The sequence below is a fragment of the Amblyraja radiata genome, chromosome 3 (genome assembly GCF_010909765.2).
Source record: "Amblyraja radiata isolate CabotCenter1 chromosome 3, sAmbRad1.1.pri, whole genome shotgun sequence".
Taxonomy (NCBI): domain Eukaryota; kingdom Metazoa; phylum Chordata; class Chondrichthyes; order Rajiformes; family Rajidae; genus Amblyraja; species Amblyraja radiata.
In genome coordinates this window covers 65,645,427-65,665,503 of record NC_045958.1, presented here as the reverse complement: position 1 = coordinate 65,665,503, position 20,077 = coordinate 65,645,427, and the positions used below count along the sequence as shown (strand labels likewise).

Here is a 20,077-nt window from a genome sequence, read left to right as displayed (position 1 = left end):
TTGAGTAGGAGTGTGGCAGTAGTGACAGTGTTTCCACTTTGAAGGAAATAACCCGAAATTCGGGAAATTCTGGTTGTCTTCAGGTAATTTTAGGGTAATTTAATAATTTCGGGAAATTTCCGCATCCGGCCCGTGAAGGGGTGTAAAGGTAAAACACACAGCACTGCCGGTTTAGCGCTCAAAGGTTTAAACAGAGCGCTATCAATTTAACGCATGGGAATTTAAACAAAAAGCTGTCGGCTGCAGCACTATGGGTTCTAAATATAGCGCTACCGGCTGCAGCGCTATGGGCTTTAAACATAGCGCTATGGCCACAGCGCTTTGGGTCACAAACTGTTCGGGAAAATTCTCGTATAACAGTGAGTCTTTGGAATTCTTTTTCTCAGTGGAAGTTGAGCCGTTGATTATTTTTCAGGCAGTGGTAGAATTCTGAATAAGCCTAGTGGTGAAACGTTACCAGTGGGCGGTGGGATTGCAGTTATATTGGGATTGGCCTTGATCTTACAGAACGGTGGGTGGGCTCGAGGGAGAGGGAGGGAGAGAGGGAGGGCGAGCGAGAGAGGGAGGAAGGGAATAAGAGAGAGAGGGAGAGAAAAAAGGAAGGGGAAGAGAGAGAGATGGTGGGAGGGAAAGGAGGAAGGCAGGAGAGGGAGGGAAGGAGGGAGAGGGGGAGGGAGGGATGAAGAGGGGGAAGGAGGGAGGGAGAGAGAGCTGAGACTGAGACACATGAGAGCAGGTTGACAAAAAGAAAACGAAAGCTGTTGGAGGCAAGGAAAGCTGCCTTGCATTAAACTGTACAAATGAGTAACAGAAGCAGGCAGATACGGTGATCTGTTTTACATAGATCTGTTTTGCTTGTTCTTCTTTGTGTTGTTAACGTGTGCTCGCGGAAAAAAAACCCAACAGCAAATAGCACGCAGGAAGCATTTTTGAAAATTTCAGGAAATACGATCAAATTCCAGGAAATTTGTGATTCTATTTAAGGAAATTTTATTTCGAGGTGTGGAAGTGTAGTGACAAGGTGAGAGACAGGAAATAGACATGGAGATAAAACCAAAATTAGTAACAAAGAATACTAGGAATCTGGCAATTACAGGTGCACAACCTTTTATCCGGAGTTCCGGAAACCGAAAAGCTCCGAAAACCGGACATTTGTTCCAGGATGTCACACCAAAGCTCGCGTTTGGCGCCAAACCTGACACGAAACGACCCACGGTCAACCCAGGTCTGTACTACTGTAGCGGCTGCCTCCTCCCCAGAGACCGGGGAGACACTTAAACATCTGTAAATCATTGCTTAAATGTTAGTCAGTTAGTTTGGAGGGCTTTTATGTGTAGGGGGGGGGGGGGGTGAAGGGGGAAACTTTAATTCTTAGTCCCCTACCTGGTCGGAGAGGCAGGGAGCGAGCAATGCCTTACCGGGTTGCCGTGCAGTATGCTCCGGAGCGCTGTGGCCGCCGACTCCCAACATCGCGGAGCTGGGGCTGCGGGCGTCCGGCCGCGTTGGGCGCCGGTTGGAGCTCCGACCCCGGCAACTCTACCACTGGCTGCGCGGCGCTCCAAATCCAGCGCCGCCCGCGGCCGGACGCCCGCAGCCCCAGCTCCGCGATGTTGTGTGTCGGCGGCCACATCGCTCCGGAGCTTACCGCACGGCGACCCGGTAAGGCATTGCCCGCTCCCCGCCTCTCCGACCAGGTAGGGGACTAAGAATTAAAGTTTCCCCCTTCACCCCCCCCCCCCACATAAAATCCCTCCAAACTAACTGACTAACATTTAAGCAATGATTTACAATGATTCCCCGGTCTCCGGGGAGGAGGCAGCCGCTCCAGACTTTTCAAGCCGCCCGCGCTACCTACCTAATCTACGCTAAAAATCTTCCATTCGGAAATACGAAAAATTCCGAAATCCGAGAAGTGTCTGGTCCCAAGGCTTTCGGATAAAAGGTTGTGCACCTGTATTGTGAAACTCAATCAGATAATGGATAATCTCTACTGTAGACTAAGTTAGCAAGTGTGAATCCCATGTCATCCATGCTTAATAAAAATCTGTTCATTTCGATCCTGGTAAACCTCCTCTGCACTCTCTCCATAGCCTTCACATCTTTCCTGTAATGGGGTGACGCAGTGCTCCAAATGGTGCACACAAACGCGGCCTAACTAATGTCCTATTGAGTTGCCTTGACTTCCTTACTCTTCTTTACAATGCGTCTTGCAATAAAGGCAAGCATACGATACGCCTTCTTGACCATCCTATCTACTTATGCCACCACCTTCAGTGAGCTATGAACTTGGACTCCAAGATCCCTTAGTGCTGCTAAGTTGCTCCTTGTCGGTCCCAGAAGTTGGAGTGTGGAGACTGCTACTCCACGAGGTTAGTTGGTTGGCGGTTCCTTGGAATCAACCATTTTTTGTTCTTTTTTAATAATGGTCTATCAAGATTGGAGTCTTTACTGAAACAAACTGATTTGCTTAGATACATTATAACCTTACAAGGAACTGCAACTTTTAAGAACGTTTCTTGAACAACAGCACGGTGGCGTTGATCTATTGCCTTTTATTATATTAGACAACCTTCTTAACTGCAACAAACCACCAATTTTAATAAATGTATTAACCTTGTCATCAGTAAACATATTAACCATGCTAACTACATTCTCAACCAAATATTTAATATAGATGATGAATAGCAGTGGACTCAACTGCAATCCCTACAGCTCGCCGCAGGTCACAGGCCTGCAATCTGAAAAGCAACCTTCCACTAGCGCCTTCTAACTGTTACTATCAACCCAATTTGTATCCAATTGGTCAGCTCGCCCAGGATTCCACGTGATCTAACATTCCAGACCAACCTATCATGCGGAACCTTGGCAAAGGCTTAGCTAAAGTAAATGCAGACAATGTTTATCATCCTGCTCTTGTCAATCCACTTGGTCACCCAATTGGGAAGGTGTTGTGACTTTCATAGAACATGAAACAGTACAGCACAAGGCAGGTCCTTTGGCCCACATTGGCTGTGCGGAACATGGTGCCGAGACCATCATATATCAACCTGCTCATAACCCATGTCCCTCCATTCCCTGCATAACCATATGCTTATCTGAAAGTCTTGAAAATGACACTAATGGATCTGTCATCACCCCCGTCAGCACGTCCCAGGCACTCACCACCATCTATGTAGAAAAAAAACTTGCCCTGCATTTCTCCTTTAAACTTTGCCCCTCTCACCTTAAAGCTATGTAATTAAAGCTTCATTAGAGAGTTGTCAAATTTTTAATCCTATGGGTTTTTTGTTGCTGTATCTTTGGGTGTATTCAAGACTCATACTGACACATTTTTAGAAACAATGGTATCAGAGAATATGGGGATTGACAGGATAGGGAATTCAAGATAAAATGACAGACACTATCTTATTGGATGGTAGAGCAGCTGAGAAGGGTATGTGACAATATTGTATACAGTGGCTTGCAAAAGTTTTCATACCCCTTGAACTTTTCCACATTTTGTCACGTTACTACCACAAACGTAAATGTATTTTATTGGGATTTTATGTGATAGACCAACACAAAGTGGTGCATAATTGTGAAGTGGAAGGAAAATGATACATGGTTTTCAAATTTTTTTACAAATAAAAAACTGAAAAGTGTGGCGTGCAAAAGTATTCAGTCCCCCTAAGTCAATACTTTGTAGAACCACCTTTTGCTGCAATTACAGCTGCAAGTCTTTTGGGGTATGTCTCTACCAGCTTTGCACATCTAGAGACTGAAATTTTTGCCCATTCTTCTTTGCGAAATAGCTCACGCTCAGTCAGATTGGATGGAGAGCGTCTGTGAACAGCAATTTTCAAGTCTTGCCAGAGATTCTCAATTGGATTTAGGTCTGGACTTTGACTGGGCCATTCTAACACATGAATATGCTTTGATCTAAACCATTCAATTGTAGCTCTGGCTGTATGTTTAGGGTCGTTGTCCTGCTGGAAGGTGAACTTCCGCCCCAGTCTCAAGTCTTTTGCAAGATTGCCCTGTATTTGGCTCCATCCATCTTCCCATCAACTCTGACCAGCTTCCCTGCTGAATAAAAGCATCCCCACAGCATGATGCTGCCACCACCATGTTTCACAGTGGGGATGGTGTGTTCAGGGTGATGTGCAGTGTTAGTTTTCCGCCACACATAGCGTTTTGCATTTAGGCCAAAAACTTCAATTTTGGTCTCATCTGACCAGAGCACCTTCCTCCACATGTTTGCTGTGTCCCCCACATGGCTTGTGGCAAACTGCAAACGGGACTTCTTATGGCTTTTTTCCAACAATGGCTTTCTTCTTGCCACTCTTCCATAAAGGCCCGATTTGCGTAGTGCACGACTAATAGTTGTCCTGTGGACAGATTCTCCCACCTGAACTGTGGATCTCTGCAGCTCCTCCAGAGTTACCATGGGCCTCTTGGCTGCTTCTCTGATCAATGCTCTCCTTGCCCGGCCTGTCAGTTTAGGTGGACGGCCATGTTTTGGTAGGTTTGCAGTTGTGCCATACTCTTTCCATTTTCGGATGATGGATTGAACAGTGCTCTGTGAGATGTTCAAAGCTTGGGATATTTTTTTAATAACCTAACCCTGCTTTAAACTTCTTCACAACTTTATCCCTGACCTGTCTGGTGTGTTCCTTGGGCTTCATGATGCTGTTTGTTCACTAATGTTCTCTAACAAACCTCTGAGGCCTTCACAGAACAGCTGTATTTATACTGAGATTAGATTACACACAAGTGGACTCTTTACTAATTAGGTGACTTCTGAAGGCAATTGGTTGCACTGGATTTTATTTAGGGGTATCGGGGCTGAATACCTTTGCACGCCACACTTTTCAGTTTTTTATTTGTAAAAAAATTTGAAAACCATGTATCATTTTCCTTATGTGCCACTTTGTGCCACTTTGTGTTGGTCTATCACATAAAATACATTTACGTTTGTGGTTGTAACGTGACAAAATGTGGAAAAGTTCAAGGGGTATGAATACTTTTGCAAGCCACTGTATTTTATATTATATTGAACCTTTAGCATATCTAACTTCTTCCCCTCCCCTCCTACCCTTTCTTGGAGCAAGGAATGAAGGAAAAGAAAGAGGAATTCAGGACTTTACATTGAGCTTCTATTTTAGCATTAAGGGCATACATCCTTAAAGTTATTTGGTGACCCTAAGAGCTCATGTCTATCGTGTACTTTCAAGGGTCTTATTCATTAAAGCTTCATATACTTTTATGTTGGGAAGATGCTTTTGCCTGCTCCCCTTCTTTGCACAGTTGTTGAAGGAAAAGCTGTTGGAGGAAAAGGAAGATAGACAAAATAGTCATCTCATGCAAGTAAAAAGCACATTTATGATTTGTAAATCCTTGCTCCTTTTTGGTGCTCCCTTGCTTTTTCCATCTCCTTTTAAATCTCTAATTTTAACATTATGTAAGTTGTTCGTATGTGCAAGTTTGTTCTTTGCAGGTAAATATACTTTCTATTCACCTGAGATAGACCAAAGTGCTTGAGTAACTCAACGGATCAGGCAGCATCTCGGGAGAAAAAGAATGGGTGACTTTTTGGGTTGGGACTTCTTCAGACTGAAAGTACGGGGGCGGGGTGGGGTTTGAAGAACTGGAGGAAAGAAAAGACCAGGACCAACTAAGGCCGGCTACAAATGACTTCAAGCAGTGCGGTGCCTGGTAAGATAATTATTGGCCAGTGAAGGTATGATTTCAAGAGGAAAATAATGTGGAGCTGGAACCAGAGTTGGTAGTCACGAGGTACAAGATGGAGGAGGAGGCAAGTGCCGAGGAAATATGTGGCTGTGGCCGTGAGTCCGGATTAAAACATGGTTGTAGTGCCGGAGAGCAGTAGGAGTCAAGGTTCCTAACCCGAAACGTCAACAGGCCTTTCTCTCTTGCAATGGTTATATCACTGGAATAGTAAATTAGAGATTTAGATTCAAGTGTCACCATGGCAGTTTGGGCATTTGCATTTATTTTTGTAAGAAAAATGGCACTAGGAACTTTGGTACTGGTAAAATCCTTTTGGTTTACTGATATTCTGTAGGGAAGGAAGCCAACATTACTTATCCAGTCTTACCTTTACATTGGTGCAGCCTTATTCTGATGTGATGTCAACTACCCTTCGAAGTGACCTAGTTAGCCACTCATCTGGAAAGCAGGCTGTCATTTGGTTTGGAAAAATGCATTATGCCCAAGTTTCAATCAAACTGGAGATCCAAGGGGTGTGTTTTTAATGGCAAGAGTGGTTCTAGATCAAGCTGCCAGAGGATGTGTATTAAAGGTTTTTGGACAGGATTAAAATAAAAAATAAATGGTCTGCATGGGTGAAGTGGCTGGAATGGCCTGTTTCTATACAATACAATACAATTTATTTGTCATTTGAACCCCATTGAGGTTGAAACGAAATGTTGTTTCTGCAGTCATACACACAAGAAAGAACCAAGACACAACACAATTTACACAAACATCCATCACAGCGCATCTCCTCCTCGCTGTGATGGAAGGCAAAGACTTATCTCTCCCCTGCACTCCCCATTCCCCTCCCGATATCAGAGTCAAAGCCCCCGGCGGGCGATGGTAATTGTCCCGCGGCCATTTACGCCGCGCCGGGTGATGCAAGGCCGCGCTCCGGGTCTTGTTGTTGGAGCTCCCGGCATGCGCTAGCAAAGTCCCACAGCCATTCCAAGCCGCGCCGGGCGATGATGTAAGGCCCCGCTCCAGGTACTCTTCAACCCCGCAACTCGGGCGGGTGAAGTCGCCGTTGCGGAAGCCCCGAAAAGCGGTCTCCCAGCAGGGACCCGCGGGCTCCTGGTGTTACTGTCCACCAGACCTGCGGTAAGTCTCCGAATCTCCGGGGTCAGGTCGCAGCCGAGCGCCACCACAGCTCCACCCGCTCCGAAATCGGCCAGCTCCATGATGGTGAGTAGGTCCGCAGGCTCCGCGACTGGAGCCCCAGGTCGTTCCTGCTGGAGGCCGCTCCACGGTGCTCGGCCCCAACGACAACGGAGACCCGATAGAGAAAAGATCGGGTTCTCCATGCAGGGGATAGATTTTAAAAGTTTCCCCCATCCCCCGCCCCCCACACACATACCCACACACATACACAAAAAAATAAAATAAAAACTACATTCAAACGAGCCAAAAAATAATAAAAAGACGGACGGACGGACTGCAGAGGCCGCTGCGACGCGAGTCGCGCCGCCCACCGGAATTGCAGAAGCCGTGGCAAGATATTCGCATCATCTTTCGCAAAAGGTAAGCATCCGGAAGATGAGTGAGTGGCAGATGTTGTACCATTCTTTAAGTGGGAAAATTGTTGGGGATTCGTACCAACAGGAAATTTTTTGAATTAAAAGATACAGCATGAAAACGGGCCCATCGAGTCCACACCGAACTTCGATCACCCGTTCACACTAGTTTCATATTCTCTGCTAAATGCTTCTATGATTCCAAGACCTTGCTTGAGTAGTGGTGAAAAAGATACCCCTATCAACCTTTTGTACATGGAAGGCTCTAAAGATGCATCACAAGCTCCCTTGTGATGACTGCACTGGAAATAAGATAATTGCTTATTTCATAGTCATACAGCACATAGCCATGCTCTTTGGCCAACTCGTTCATGCCGACCAAGGTGTCTGAGCTAGTCCCATATGCCCACATATGGGCTGTATCCCTCACAGCCTTTCCTGTCCAAGTACCTGTAAGTGTGTTTTTAAATGTTGTACCTACCTCAACTGCTTGCTCTGGCAGCTCGTTCCATGTGAATATGCCCTCTGTGTGAAAAAGTTGCCCAATTAAATCTTTTCCCTCCTCACTTTAAACCTATGACCTCTAGTTCTTGATTTCGGTGCCCTGGGAAAAAGACTTTATACATTACCTTATCTATTCTGCTCACCTCCATAAGATCACCCCTTGGTCTCCTGCGCGAATGCATCTTTGCATTTGGAAGATCTGAGATGAAATACCGTTTGTGGAGGTTCTTTCCCAAACAGCTTTAAAATATTGGTTAGAGCCCATTTGGTGCATTGTGTGCAGTTCTGTTCGCTCGATAATGGGAAGAATGTTGTAGCTTTGGAGAGGGTACAGAAGAAGTTTACCAGAATGCCACCTGGATTAAATGATAATTGCTATAAGGAGAGGTGGGACAAACTTGAATTCTTTTCTCTGGAATGTCTGAGCTCGAGGGAAATCTTGATAGAAGTATACAAAATTATGAGAGGCATAGAAAGGATAGACAGAAACTTTTTTTCCCAGGGTGAAAATGTCAAAAACTAGATGGCATGGTTGTAAGGTCATGGGGAAAGATTAAAGGAGATATGCAGATACTTCTGAATTTATTTTTTGAGAATAATGTATGTTTTGAAATAATAAAAACATTAACATTCATTCTTGGCATGTGCCTAAAGTACTGGGATAAAAACAGTTTTGATGATGCCAGTTGTTTACTGATTACTCGGCCTACCTCTGAGGCTGCTTTGGAGAAATGTGTTGTCTCTTTGGGATTCGTAACTATTATTAGATTCACATTATAGAAAAAAATAATCGGAGTGGTTCTGTAATATTCTAGTTGCATGCACTATTTACATTTGTGGATTACATGTTAGCTGGAGAAACAGAAAACAGCCTTGAGTATCATATAAAAGTCATTTGCCACTTAATTTCTGGTTGAAAGACTTCTATCTTCAAAATTGTGCATTCAGAAGGGAAGTTAATCTACAAGTCATTTTATATAATTTCCAAAAGACCAATGTGGGTGCACCTTCAGTACAAAGACTGCTGCAGTTAAAGACAAATACCACAGCCATCTCTTCATTGTTAGGATGACAATGGTAGGAAAATAAGCACAATATTGTCAGTATCACCAGAAATGTGAGGACAGTTTTTAATGTTCTGTTGAAGCCAAAAACTCACTAGTCAGAAATTGAAGAATTGTGCATATGATTTTTTTTTGTGTTGTGAAAGGGATTTCAACAATAGTTTTAGCCACATTTTAAGTATAACATGCCCAAAGTTCAAATGAAATATTGAAAATTTTCTTTATCCAATATCTTTTTTCAAAATAACATACATGGAAGATGAAAATAATTGCATGCTGTCTTATTGATTGTAAAGTAACCACTTCTCAAACCCTTGCACAACAGTTAATGTTGTGTTCTACAATAGTAAAGAAAGACATTTTTTAATTCACATTTTTGGAATGCTTAATTAGGTGGAAATTATCAGGGCTGGCAATGGAACTTTTTTTCCAGTTTGGTAAACTTGGGGAAGCAGCATAAGAGAGATGCTGAATGAATCTGTTGACAACAAGCATAATATTTTTTGTTTTGCACTGGCAATTAGGACGTGAATGTGCTCTGTGACAAAAATAAATGTAAGGCTTCGAATGGGGAGTAAGGCTGATCATGCGACTTTGTATCCATGTAGTTCAATTGTTGAAAGAGCAATAATGCAATTGCTTCTTTGCTTTGCTAAACACACACCATCCACTAATTATAGGCACTGTGATGTCAGAAGTGTGGAAATCGAGTTGTCCACAGAAGGCCTGACAAGCAGCCCTGAGGCATGTGACTTTTTCCCATCAATTGGAGATGGCAAACATTTTCTTTAAAAGAGAAAAAGTAAAGAGAGGTTGTTTACTGTTCAAAGTACTTTAGATATGGAATTAAATTGAACCAATCAATTGCCTTTTTAAATGACCTATTCCCCTGGGGAAAAAAAACCCTTTATTGACCTGCAAGCAGTTCTTTTCTCAATCCCTCTTTCGCAATAGGTAAGCATCCGGAAGATGAGTGAGTGGCAGATGTTGTACCATTATTTAGGTGGGAAAATTGTTGGGGATTTGTACCAACAGGAATTTTTTTGAATTAAAAGATGCAGCATGAAAACGGGCCCATCGAGTCCACACCGAACTTCGATCACCCGTTCACACTAGTTTCATATTATCCCACTAGTTCTATGTTATCTCACTTTGTTTTTGGATGGGCACAGACTTATTAGGATCTATCAGTTAGGTGAATGATATTTAACTTTGGCAAGTGTAAGGTATTGGACGTTGTTCTGTCAAGCTAGGGCAGGACTGTGTTGGAAAGAACTGCAGGTTAGAATTAGATCCTTTATTTGTCATTCAGACCTTACGGTCTGAACGAAATGTCGTTACCTGCAGCCATACATACACATAAACAACAGAACAGACAGTAAACACAAATTAACATCCACCACAGTGAGTCCACCAAGCACCTCCTCACTGTGATGGAGGCAAAAATCTTAGGGCTGCAGTCTCTTCCCTCCTCTTCTCCCTCTGCGCTGAGGCGATACCCCACCGGGCGATGGTAAGTCAGTCCCGCGGCTCACCGAGCTCCGCGAATAGGCCGGTTCAAACTCCGCGGCCCGGGGGTGGTCGAAGCTGCCGCCGTCCAGCCCAGCGGACGCAGCTGTTGACGATGTCGTCCTCTGGCCCGCGGCCGAACCCCGGACTCAGGCCGCCGCCGCCAGAACGCCGTCTCAGCCACCGGAGCACCGTTCCAGCCTCGAGCCGGGCCGCCTTCACGGGAGTGCCGTTACCCTCGAGCCAGGCCGCCCTCACGGGAGTGCCGTTCCACCCTTGAGCCGGGCCGCCCTCACGGGTGCGCCGTTCCAGCCCCAAGCCGGGCCGCCCTCACGGGAGCGCCGTTCCAGCCCCGAGCCGGGCCGCCCTCACGGGAGCGTCTCAGCCCCTCACGGGAGCGCCGCTACCCTCGAGCCGGGCCGCCCTCACGGGAGCGCCGTACCAGCCCCGAGCCAGGCCGCCCTCACGGGAGCGTCTCAGCCCCTCACGGGAGCGCCGTTACCCTCGAGCCAGGCCGCCCTCACCGGAGCACCGTTCCAGCCTCGAGCCGGGCCGCCCTCACGGGAGCGCCGTTACCCTCGAGCCAGGCCGCCCTCACGGGAGTGCCGTTCCACCCTCGAGCCGGGCCGCTCTCACGGGAGCGCCGTTCCAGCCCCGAGCCGGGCCGCCCTCACGGGAGTGCCGTTCCAGCCCCGAGCCGGGCCGCCCTCACGGGAGCGCCGTTACCCTCGAGCCGGGCCGCCCTCACGGGAGCGCCGTTCCAGCCCCGAGCCGGGCCGCCCTCACGGGAGCGCCGTTCCGCCCTCGAGCCAGGCCTCCCTCACGGGAGCGTCTCAGCCCCTCACGGGACCGCCGTTATCCTCGAGCCAGGCCGCCCTCACGGGAGCGCCTGGCTCGGTTGGCGCCGGTTGGAGCTCTGACCCCGGCAAACTCTACCCCTGGCTGCGAGGCGCTCCAAATCCAGCGCAGCCCGCGGCCGGACCCCGCAGCCCCAGCTTCGCGATGTTGGGAGTCAGCGGCCACAGTGCTGGGATACCAGCGGGGAGCGGGCAATGTCTTACCGGGTCGCCGTGCGGTAAGCTCTGGAGCGCTGTGGCCGCCGACTCCCAACATCGCGGAGCTGCGGGCGTCCAGCCGCGGGCGGCGCTGGATTTGGTGCGTTGCCGTGGTAGAGTTGCCGGGGTCGGAGCTACAACCGGCGCCGCCCGCGGCCGCGGCCGGACGCCTGCAGCTTTTCGGTTTCCGGAACTCCGGATAAAAGGTTGTGCACCTGTACCTGGAGGATGGCACCATCTAGGAGGAGGAGCCATCTTGGGGAACGGCTGCTAACCAGCAGCCGTCCGTTTACTTCGCTTTTTTAAAAGTTTTTAGTAAGTCCTGTTTTTTGTCCGTTGGAGATATGGACTTTTTAATGTGGGGGGGTAGGGGTCAATTTTACTTCTAGGTCCCTACCTGGTCGGCGAGGCAGCTTTTTCACCGGGCTGCCCATCGACCCGTCCTCGTGGCCTACCAGCGGGCTTGGAGCGCCGTTTCCTGGCGGGGACCGCCCAGCACCTCGGCCTCGGTCGCGGCGCAGCGCTGGGGCGCTGTCGCGGAGCGGAGCGGGCGATGCCTTGTCTGGGTCGACGCGCTGGAGCTCCGGTGAGCTGTGACTGCCGAGTTCAACACCTCGGGGCTGCGGGGCTGCGGAGCAGAGCGGGCGGCGCCGATTTCAACATCGTGAGCCTGGGAGCTCCAGGCCGGCGCGGCCTTGTCGGCTTCGGAAGCCGCGGTCTCCAGCTAGGAAGCGGCCGTTCCAGGTGGCCCAGCCGCTGAGAGGACTCTCCGGACGCCGGGGCAAGATCACCCGGTGAAAACGGCCAGGAACATCGGGCCTCCGTAGAGGCAATTGCGGTGGCCTCAATAGGACTGACTTTGGGTGAACTTGGGGTTGGGGACTGGACATTGTGCCTTCCCCCACAGTGGGGGGATTTTTTTTTTTGTTTGTAAGTAATCCTGTTAGTCTGTGTCCAAGATGGCTGTCGGAAGGGAGAGTGGACGCTGGCGCGCTTTAGCTGCCGCTGCTCTCTTTTTCACATTGTGTTTTTGATTTTTTGTTTTTGGACTGAATTCTGTTTTTAATTTGTGTTTCTGTGATGTCTTTATTATTTATTTTATTTTATTCTGATTATATGTTTTTTATTCCTGTTAATCTCTGTAAGGTGTCCTTGAGATTCCTGAAAGGCGCCCAAAAATAAAATGTATTATTATTATTACCTGCCATTAGGCTTCATGTTTTTTTTCTTACCAGAGCCTCAATACCTCTTTGTTAATCAGGAGTACAGGTACATAATTCCCTGAAAGTGATGTCATAGATACAAAGGGTGGTCAAGAGGACCATTGGTACATTAGTCTTTGACAGTCAAGGTATTGAATATATATAGAACATAGGACATTATGTTGCAGTTGTACAGGACGTTGTTGAGGCTACACTTGGAGTAATAGTATTCAGTTTTGGTCACCCTGCTAGAGGGAGGATGTTTTTCAGCTGGAAAGAGTGCAAAGAAGATTTGTGAGGATGTTGGCAGGATTTGAGGGGAGCTATTGGGAGAGGTTGGGCAGGCTAAGACTATTCCTTGGAGAAGAGTTGGCTAAGGAGTGGTCTTATAGAGGTGTATAAAATCATGAGCGAAATAGATAGGGCGAATTTAGACTAGGGGAATCATGATCTAGAGACATGGGTTTAAAGTGAGAGGGACAAGATTTAATATGCTTGCGGGGCTACTTTTCACACACAGGGTGGTGGGTATATGAAACAAACTGCCAGAAGAGGTTGTTGAACAACATTTATAAGAGACTAGGACAGTATGTGGATAAGAAAGGTTTTGAAGGATATGGGCCAAATGCGGGCATATGGGACTAGTGTGGCGCGTCGATAAGCCCGAAATGAAGGCGAGGAGCCGGGTATTTCGGGTGGAAATTTATTAGTTCTCTTGTCCAGTCGGGTCTGCAAGTGAACGACCGCTCCTAAACCCTTGCCCTTTATCCCTGTAGCTAAGGGCCGCCCCGGACTAGTCCGTGGTGTGGTGCAGCCACACACCCAACAGGTGAGCCATGGACGACCACAGCTTAGAGGTGAACTGTGGCCCCCGATCCGAGGAGATGTGCACCGGCACCCCAAAGCGAGCAATCCAGTGTGCGGACAACGCACGAGCGCACGTAGCTGTCGAAGTATCGGCCAGCGGTATGGCCTCCGGCCACCGCGTGAAGCGGTCCACCACCATGAGGAGGTGGGTGATGCCCCAGGACGGCGGGAGAGGCCCCACAATGTCCACGTGGAGGTGGTTGAACCGCCAGCGTGGTAGACCGAACTCCCTGAGGGACGCCCGGATGTGAAGCTGGATTTTTGCCATCTGGCACGGATTGCAAGTGTGGGCTCATTGGCCAACCTGCTGGCGCAGACCGTGCCACATGAACCGAGCAACCACAAGTGCCGTCGTTGACCGGATGGATGGGTGAGCCAGCCCGGGATGACGTCGAAACCCTCCGGCGCCAGGCGGCAGGGACGATGGGGAGCAGCTGACCGGATGACACATCGCAAAGTATTGTTGCTCCTCCAGGACCGAGAGGGACATCCTCCAGGCGAAGGCCAGAGATGGCGGTTCGGTAGGCGGGTATCTCACCGTCCATGAGCTGAGCCTCCGCCAGGGCAAGATAGTCAATGCCGGGCGCCACCTCGAAAACGACGTAGACGGCGTGGCGGGACAACGGGTTGGCCACCCGGTTCTCCTTCTCCTCGTTGTCACTCCCTCCACAGCTCCACCGCCCAACTGGAGGAAGTCGGGTGCTGCCGGAGTGACGGCCAGTGTGCTGATGTCATTCCGGCGCGCCATCCACAGCGCGTCAGCGCGCCTGCCGAGGGCACGGGTGTCGGCGAACAAGGCGTCGGTGAGCTGCAGGTTGATGTCGGCCGGCAGCAGATGCAGGTAGCACGACCATCTTGTTAAGGAGGCTTGATCGCCGCCGGTCGCCTAGGCCCTCCATATGAAGGAGCCTGGCAGCTCGTTCCATCCGGCTGAGCCTATAAACCAGGAGCAGGAGCTCCTTAAGGCCGAGGTATTTCTCGGCGGCCGGGGGGGCTGCGAGGAACTGAGTGACTTCTCCGGCCGTGTCCTGGTCGAGGGCCCCCACCAGGTAGAAGTAGCGGGTATCGTCCGCCGTAATGCCCCGCAGCTGGAATTGGGCATCCGCCTGCTGAAACCAGACTCGAGGCCGGGCGGTCCAGAACGTAGGTAGTTTAACGGAGACCACGTATAGAGACAGGGCCCGGTCGGCCTGTGAGGTGGACGGAAGTACGGTTCTGTCTTTTGACTCCATTATGACACCAATGGAGTGTCGGGGTCACCAATGTGGAGCGGCAATAAGCCCAAAATGAAGGCGGGTATTTCGGGAGGAATTTTATTAGTTGTTGTTCTCTTGTCCAGCCGGGTCTGCAAGAGAGCAATCGCTCCTAAACCCCTGCCTTTTATCCCTATAGCTAAGGGCCGCCCCCGGACTAGTCCATTCCCGTGCCAAGGGTCTATCCCACTCTGGCATCATTTGCGTGTCGTTTACACAACATAATTTACACGTCACGACCAACGACGCGTGCATCATGAAGCGTGCATTACGTACACATGACGTGCATTACGCACGCATGGCGCGTGGTGAGGCGTGGTGGCATAGGCGGTAGCGCACGGCGCCCCATGATTTTGGGATTCTCAAAATCCTCGCGGGCCACCTGCGTGACGCTCAAATAATGCCCAAATGGGATAGGTCTTTAACTCAGTGGGATAGGCAGTATTTCTGGAGAGATGCTCCAGAGCATTTCCCACGTTTTGAGTTGAGAGCCTTCTTCAGAGTAGTCAGGGGAAAGGGAAACGAGAGATATAGACAGTGGTGTTGAGAGATATAGAACAAATGAATGGATGATATGCAAAAAAGTAACAATGATAAAGTAAACAGGCCATTGTTAGCTGTTTGCTGGGTGAGAATGGGAACCTGATGCAATTTAGGTGGGGGGAGAGATGGAGACAGAGGGAGTGCAGAGGTTACTTGAAGTTGGAGAAATCAATAGTCAAACCACTGCCCAAGCTGCCCAAGCGAAATATGAGATGCTGTTCCTCCAATTTGCAAGTAGCCTCGCTCTGACAATGTAGGTAGTCTAGGACAGAAAGGTCAATGTGGGAATGGAAAGGGGAAATAAAGTGTTTGGCAACCAGGAGATTAGGTAGGCCCAAGTGGTCGGAGGGAAAGTGATCTCACTGATGTATAAGAGTCCATACCTTGAGCAACGGATACAGTAGATGAGGTTGGGGGAGGTGGAAGTGAACCTCTGCCTAACCTGAAAGGACTGTCGGGGTCCCTGGACAGAGTTGAGGGAGGAGGTATAGGGACAGGTGTTGCTTCTCCTGCGGTTGCGGGATATCTACCGCTTTGCTTCCTGATGTCCTTTGTCTTGCTGACATTGAGAGAAAGGCTGTTGTCTGGACGCCAGGTCACGAGGTTCTCAATCTCCTTCCTGTACTCTTAGTTGCATGGACGAGTTGAGCTGAAGGACCTGTTTCACGTACTGGATGACTCTATGACTGGAACAAAGATAGTATAAGTGCTTCGTAGACACAAAATGCTGGAGTAACTCAGTGGGACTGAGTTATGTCCAGCTGAGTTATTCCAGCATTTTGTGTCTTCCTTTGATTTAAACCAGCATCTGCAGTTCTTTCCTACTATAAATGCTTGCTTTATTTTCTCACTCTCAGGCCCAGTATACTGACGGCACTAGATCAATTGTACTCAACAACTGTGCCACCATTATCCCCATGATAAAGGACACCTCTTCACCCACAAAGACCAGGATCTCCTTTGCAGCATTCTGCATCATTCAAACCTCTCTTAGCTGTCCCTTTGCTTATAAACAGACTCTCCCAATCAACCTCTGCAAATTTCTGTTCGATGCTATCGAAATTAAACGTACCGACTTGCGCTTTGACTTTATTGAATTGAATTGAATTGAATCCTTTATTTGTCATTCAGACCTTTCGGTCTGAACGAAATGCTGTTGCCTGCAGCCATACATGTAATAATAACAAAACACAATAAACACAAATTAACATCCACCACAGTGAGTTCACCAAACACCTCCTCACTGTGATGGAGGCAAACGTCTTAGAGTTACTGTCTCTTCCCACCTCTTCTCCCTCTGCGCTGAGGCGATACCCCACCGGGCGATGGTAAGTCAGTCCCGCGGTTCAAGCTCCGCGGCCCGGGGGTGGTCGAAGCTGCCGCCCTCCAGTCCAGCGGACGCAGCTGTTGCAACGGGTGCTCCGGAAAACAGGCACCAGCCTGTGACCTGCGAGCTCCCGACATTTTCCTCCACTGGCCCGCGGCCGAGCCCTGGATCCAGGTTGCCGCCGCCAGAACGCCGCCTCAGCCGCCGGAGCACCGTCTCCGCCCCGCACCGGGCCGCCCACACGGCAACGTCTCAGCCCCGCACCGGGCTGCCCCCACGGGAGCACCTTCCAGCCGGGAGCCGGTCCGCCCTCACCGGAGCGCCTTCCAGCCGGTAGCCAGGCCACCCACATGGCAGCGTCTCCGCCCCGCACCGGGCTGCTCACACGGGAGCGCCTTCCAGCCGGTAGCCGTGCCGCCCGCACAGGAGTGTCTCAGCCCCGCGCCGTCCGCCCTCACCGGAGCGCCGAGTCGTGCTGCTACCCGGACGTCGCCACAGCTCGAAGACGGCCAGCCTCGCGTTGGTGAGTCCTGGCTGGCTCTACCTCCGGACCCTCGAGGTCGGTCGCAGGTTGGAGGCCGCCAGCTCCGCCATTAGGCCTCAGCGCAGGCGGGGGAAGAGAAGGGGAATACGACAAAAAAGTCGCATTCCCCCGAAGGGAGAGACAGAAAGCCCTGTTTCACCCTCCCCCCACATACATAACACCACCTAATAACCAAAAAAATTACTAAACTAGACAAAAAAAACAACACAAAAAAGTAAAAACAGACAGACTGCAGGCGAGCCGCAGCCGTATCACAGCGCCGCCACTTCCGGACTTTAACTTGTGAACTGTGTTGATCTTTATCATTAACGATTTTAAAACAAATGGAATTTTAGTCGCTGTTAAAAATATTCCACACTGACACTTCAGTCACCTGCCCTGCCTCATTTCCCAATAGAAAGACCAGTGTTGCCAACTGTCCAGGTAGGCCATCTACGTATTGCTTGAGAAAACTTTCCTGAGCATACTTAATAAAGAAAAGTGTAACCAAGGAGGAGGTAGGACTGCTCAAAGATGAGGGAGGGAATTTGTGCTTGGAGACTGGGGATGTAGGTGAGGTACTAAATGAGTACTTTGCATCTGTTTTCACATGGAGAAGGACAGTGGGATCAGTGTGGACTATACCAATATGCAAGAGTAGTTTGAGACTGACAAGGAGGGGATGATGGGGAGATTGCAGGAGCCTTGACAAGACCTTGGTGTTTTCTCTAGCCAAAAGCGAGGTCCTGAGGACTGGAAATAGGCTAACGTTCTTTTATTTTCAAGGGAAAGGAGAGTGAATGTATTGATTTCTCCAATTTTAGGTAACTAATTCTCATTACATTTTTTTTTTGTCTTCTTCCCCTTTTTGTGTTGCCTTCAATGGCCTTTGTCCAAACCATCTGCTTTTCAAGCTCCACTCTCCTGTACCCAACTATCACTTGCCAGACTTTGTCCTACCTCCACCTCTTTTGCAGCTCTTTCCTGCCCCCTCCCCCCATTACAATCACTGAAGAAGGGTTCAGACCCAAAATATCACATATCCATGTTCTCCAGATATGTTGCCTGACCCACTGAGTTACTCCAGCACTTTGTGTCTTTTTTAAATAAAAACTAGCATCTGCAGTTCCTTGTATTTACATTGTTTTGGTGTATCGGCGTATCAACTGCGTAGGTGGATCTGGACTGACATTCCTGCCAGACTGGTTAAGCTAGCTTGTTTCCTTCTTTGGAGAACATTAGTGATCCAGGTGTAGCTACAGGCCTGATATTCTGCTGCAAATAAGAATCTCGTTGTTCTGTTGTTGGTACACATGACAATTGACTTAACTCATGACTTTAGGTTTGGGTTTATTAATGACACATGTAAAAGTGAAAGTCTTTGTTTTGCATGCTGTCCAATCAAATTGGATAATACCATACATAAAAACATCAAGCCAAACCCAGGTGCAATAGGTAGAGTAAGGGAAGGACATAAAGTGTAGAATATAGTTCTATGCATTATAGCACAATAGTTCCAGAGACAAAGTCCAATGAGGTGGTGAAGAATTGGACTGTATCCTAGCAGTTCATGAGTCTGGTGGTGTGTACTTTCAAACGTCTCTATCTTTTGCCTGATGAAAGAGAGGAGAAGAAGGAATGGCCAGGATAGAAAAGATTTTTGAGTATGTTGGCTGCTTTCCTGAGTGAGCGTGAAGTATAGATGGTGTCAATGGTAGCGAATCTGGTCTATGTGATGGACTTGGGGTACATCCACAACCTGGCAAAATCTTAGTATGCTTTCTAAGGTGCTTCTGCAGAAGTTTGCGTGAATGATTGGAGACAGGCCAAATTACCTCGGTAAGGAAGGATTATCTCGGTAATGAAGGATAATAAGGGTGGTAGGTTGTGTATTGTTGCTACAAGTTTGATTGATAAAGCAGAGATGAACACTGTACACATTGATGTGTCAAACACCTGTAAACAATACAGGAAATCTGAATCTCTCCAAATCAAAGCCTAGAAAGGAGGGAGGAGGGGGGGGGGGGGGGGGGGGGGGGGGGGGGGGGGGTGGTGAGGGTTTGAAACATGAAATAGTTACTGCTTTGTTAGAAGATGCATGCAATTTGTCCAAAATCCAAGGTACAAAAAGGATTAATATTTCTGGAGAAGAACTATTTAACCATTTAATATTTGTTATATAACTTAATCTGTGAAGTACAACAATTTACAGTGATCAGATATTAATCTACCATTAAAATATATTCCTTCCACTGAAAAATAACGTTTATAAATTTGTATAACTTAATCAGCTTCATCAAGTTCATTACTGTACTTTATTTTTACAGGATCAATATGAAGATGCATTTGAAGACATTCCAATGTACGTACATTGCCACTGTATTATGTAGTAATAAATTGGACGACACGAGCAAACATGTTTGTTCAAGTACAACTCAAAGTTGACTTTTGCTCAAGCAAAAGGTTATTTGAAAGTTTGTTCAGCACAACTTTGTTCTTTAGATGGTTGTTATTGTCTACATTTTTTGTTCTACATTGGAAAGAATGGGCCACAAGAAATCATCATGTAAAGCTGTTTCATGCTCGTCGACATGTAGCACAAGTTCTCTGGTAAACCAAATTCACCAAGTATATTGTGCTAATTCAGTATCCTGTCCTGGGACCCAGCCTTGGTACATGTCAGTAGTATTTGACCTCATTGGTACAAGCACCTCCACCGTTTTATTCTGCATTGAGGCTCATGCCTCTGTTTCTGCAGATCTGAGTTAGTGGCTTTGTAGTACTTTAGTTGTCACTGTTGTGTCTCTCGCTACTGTTGTTTGGACTGCTGACTTCTTCCTAAAATGGCAAGTTTCAGTGGAGGAAGAGAGTTAAGAAGTCATGCCGTCGTCTACAGGATGTAAGAGATTGTGGAAGAAAGCAACTTGATCACTGGAAGGGAATTGGATACGAGTCTTTTGGT

At 48.2% G+C, this 20,077-nt stretch overlaps 1 protein-coding gene across 7 annotated transcripts in view; it reads left to right on the top strand.

Annotated features, from left to right (window-relative positions):
• The window catches only part of ttc39b (tetratricopeptide repeat domain 39B), a 150,188-nt gene that overhangs the window by 35,557 nt on the left and 94,554 nt on the right, over nt 1-20,077 (top strand). For all 7 annotated transcript variants that reach the window (XM_033017944.1, XM_033017943.1, XM_033017949.1 and 4 more), the window contains one exon: nt 19,443-19,477. In XM_033017944.1, the coding sequence (XP_032873835.1) occupies nt 19,443-19,477 (35 nt within the window). The remainder of the gene's footprint in view (nt 1-19,442; nt 19,478-20,077) is intronic.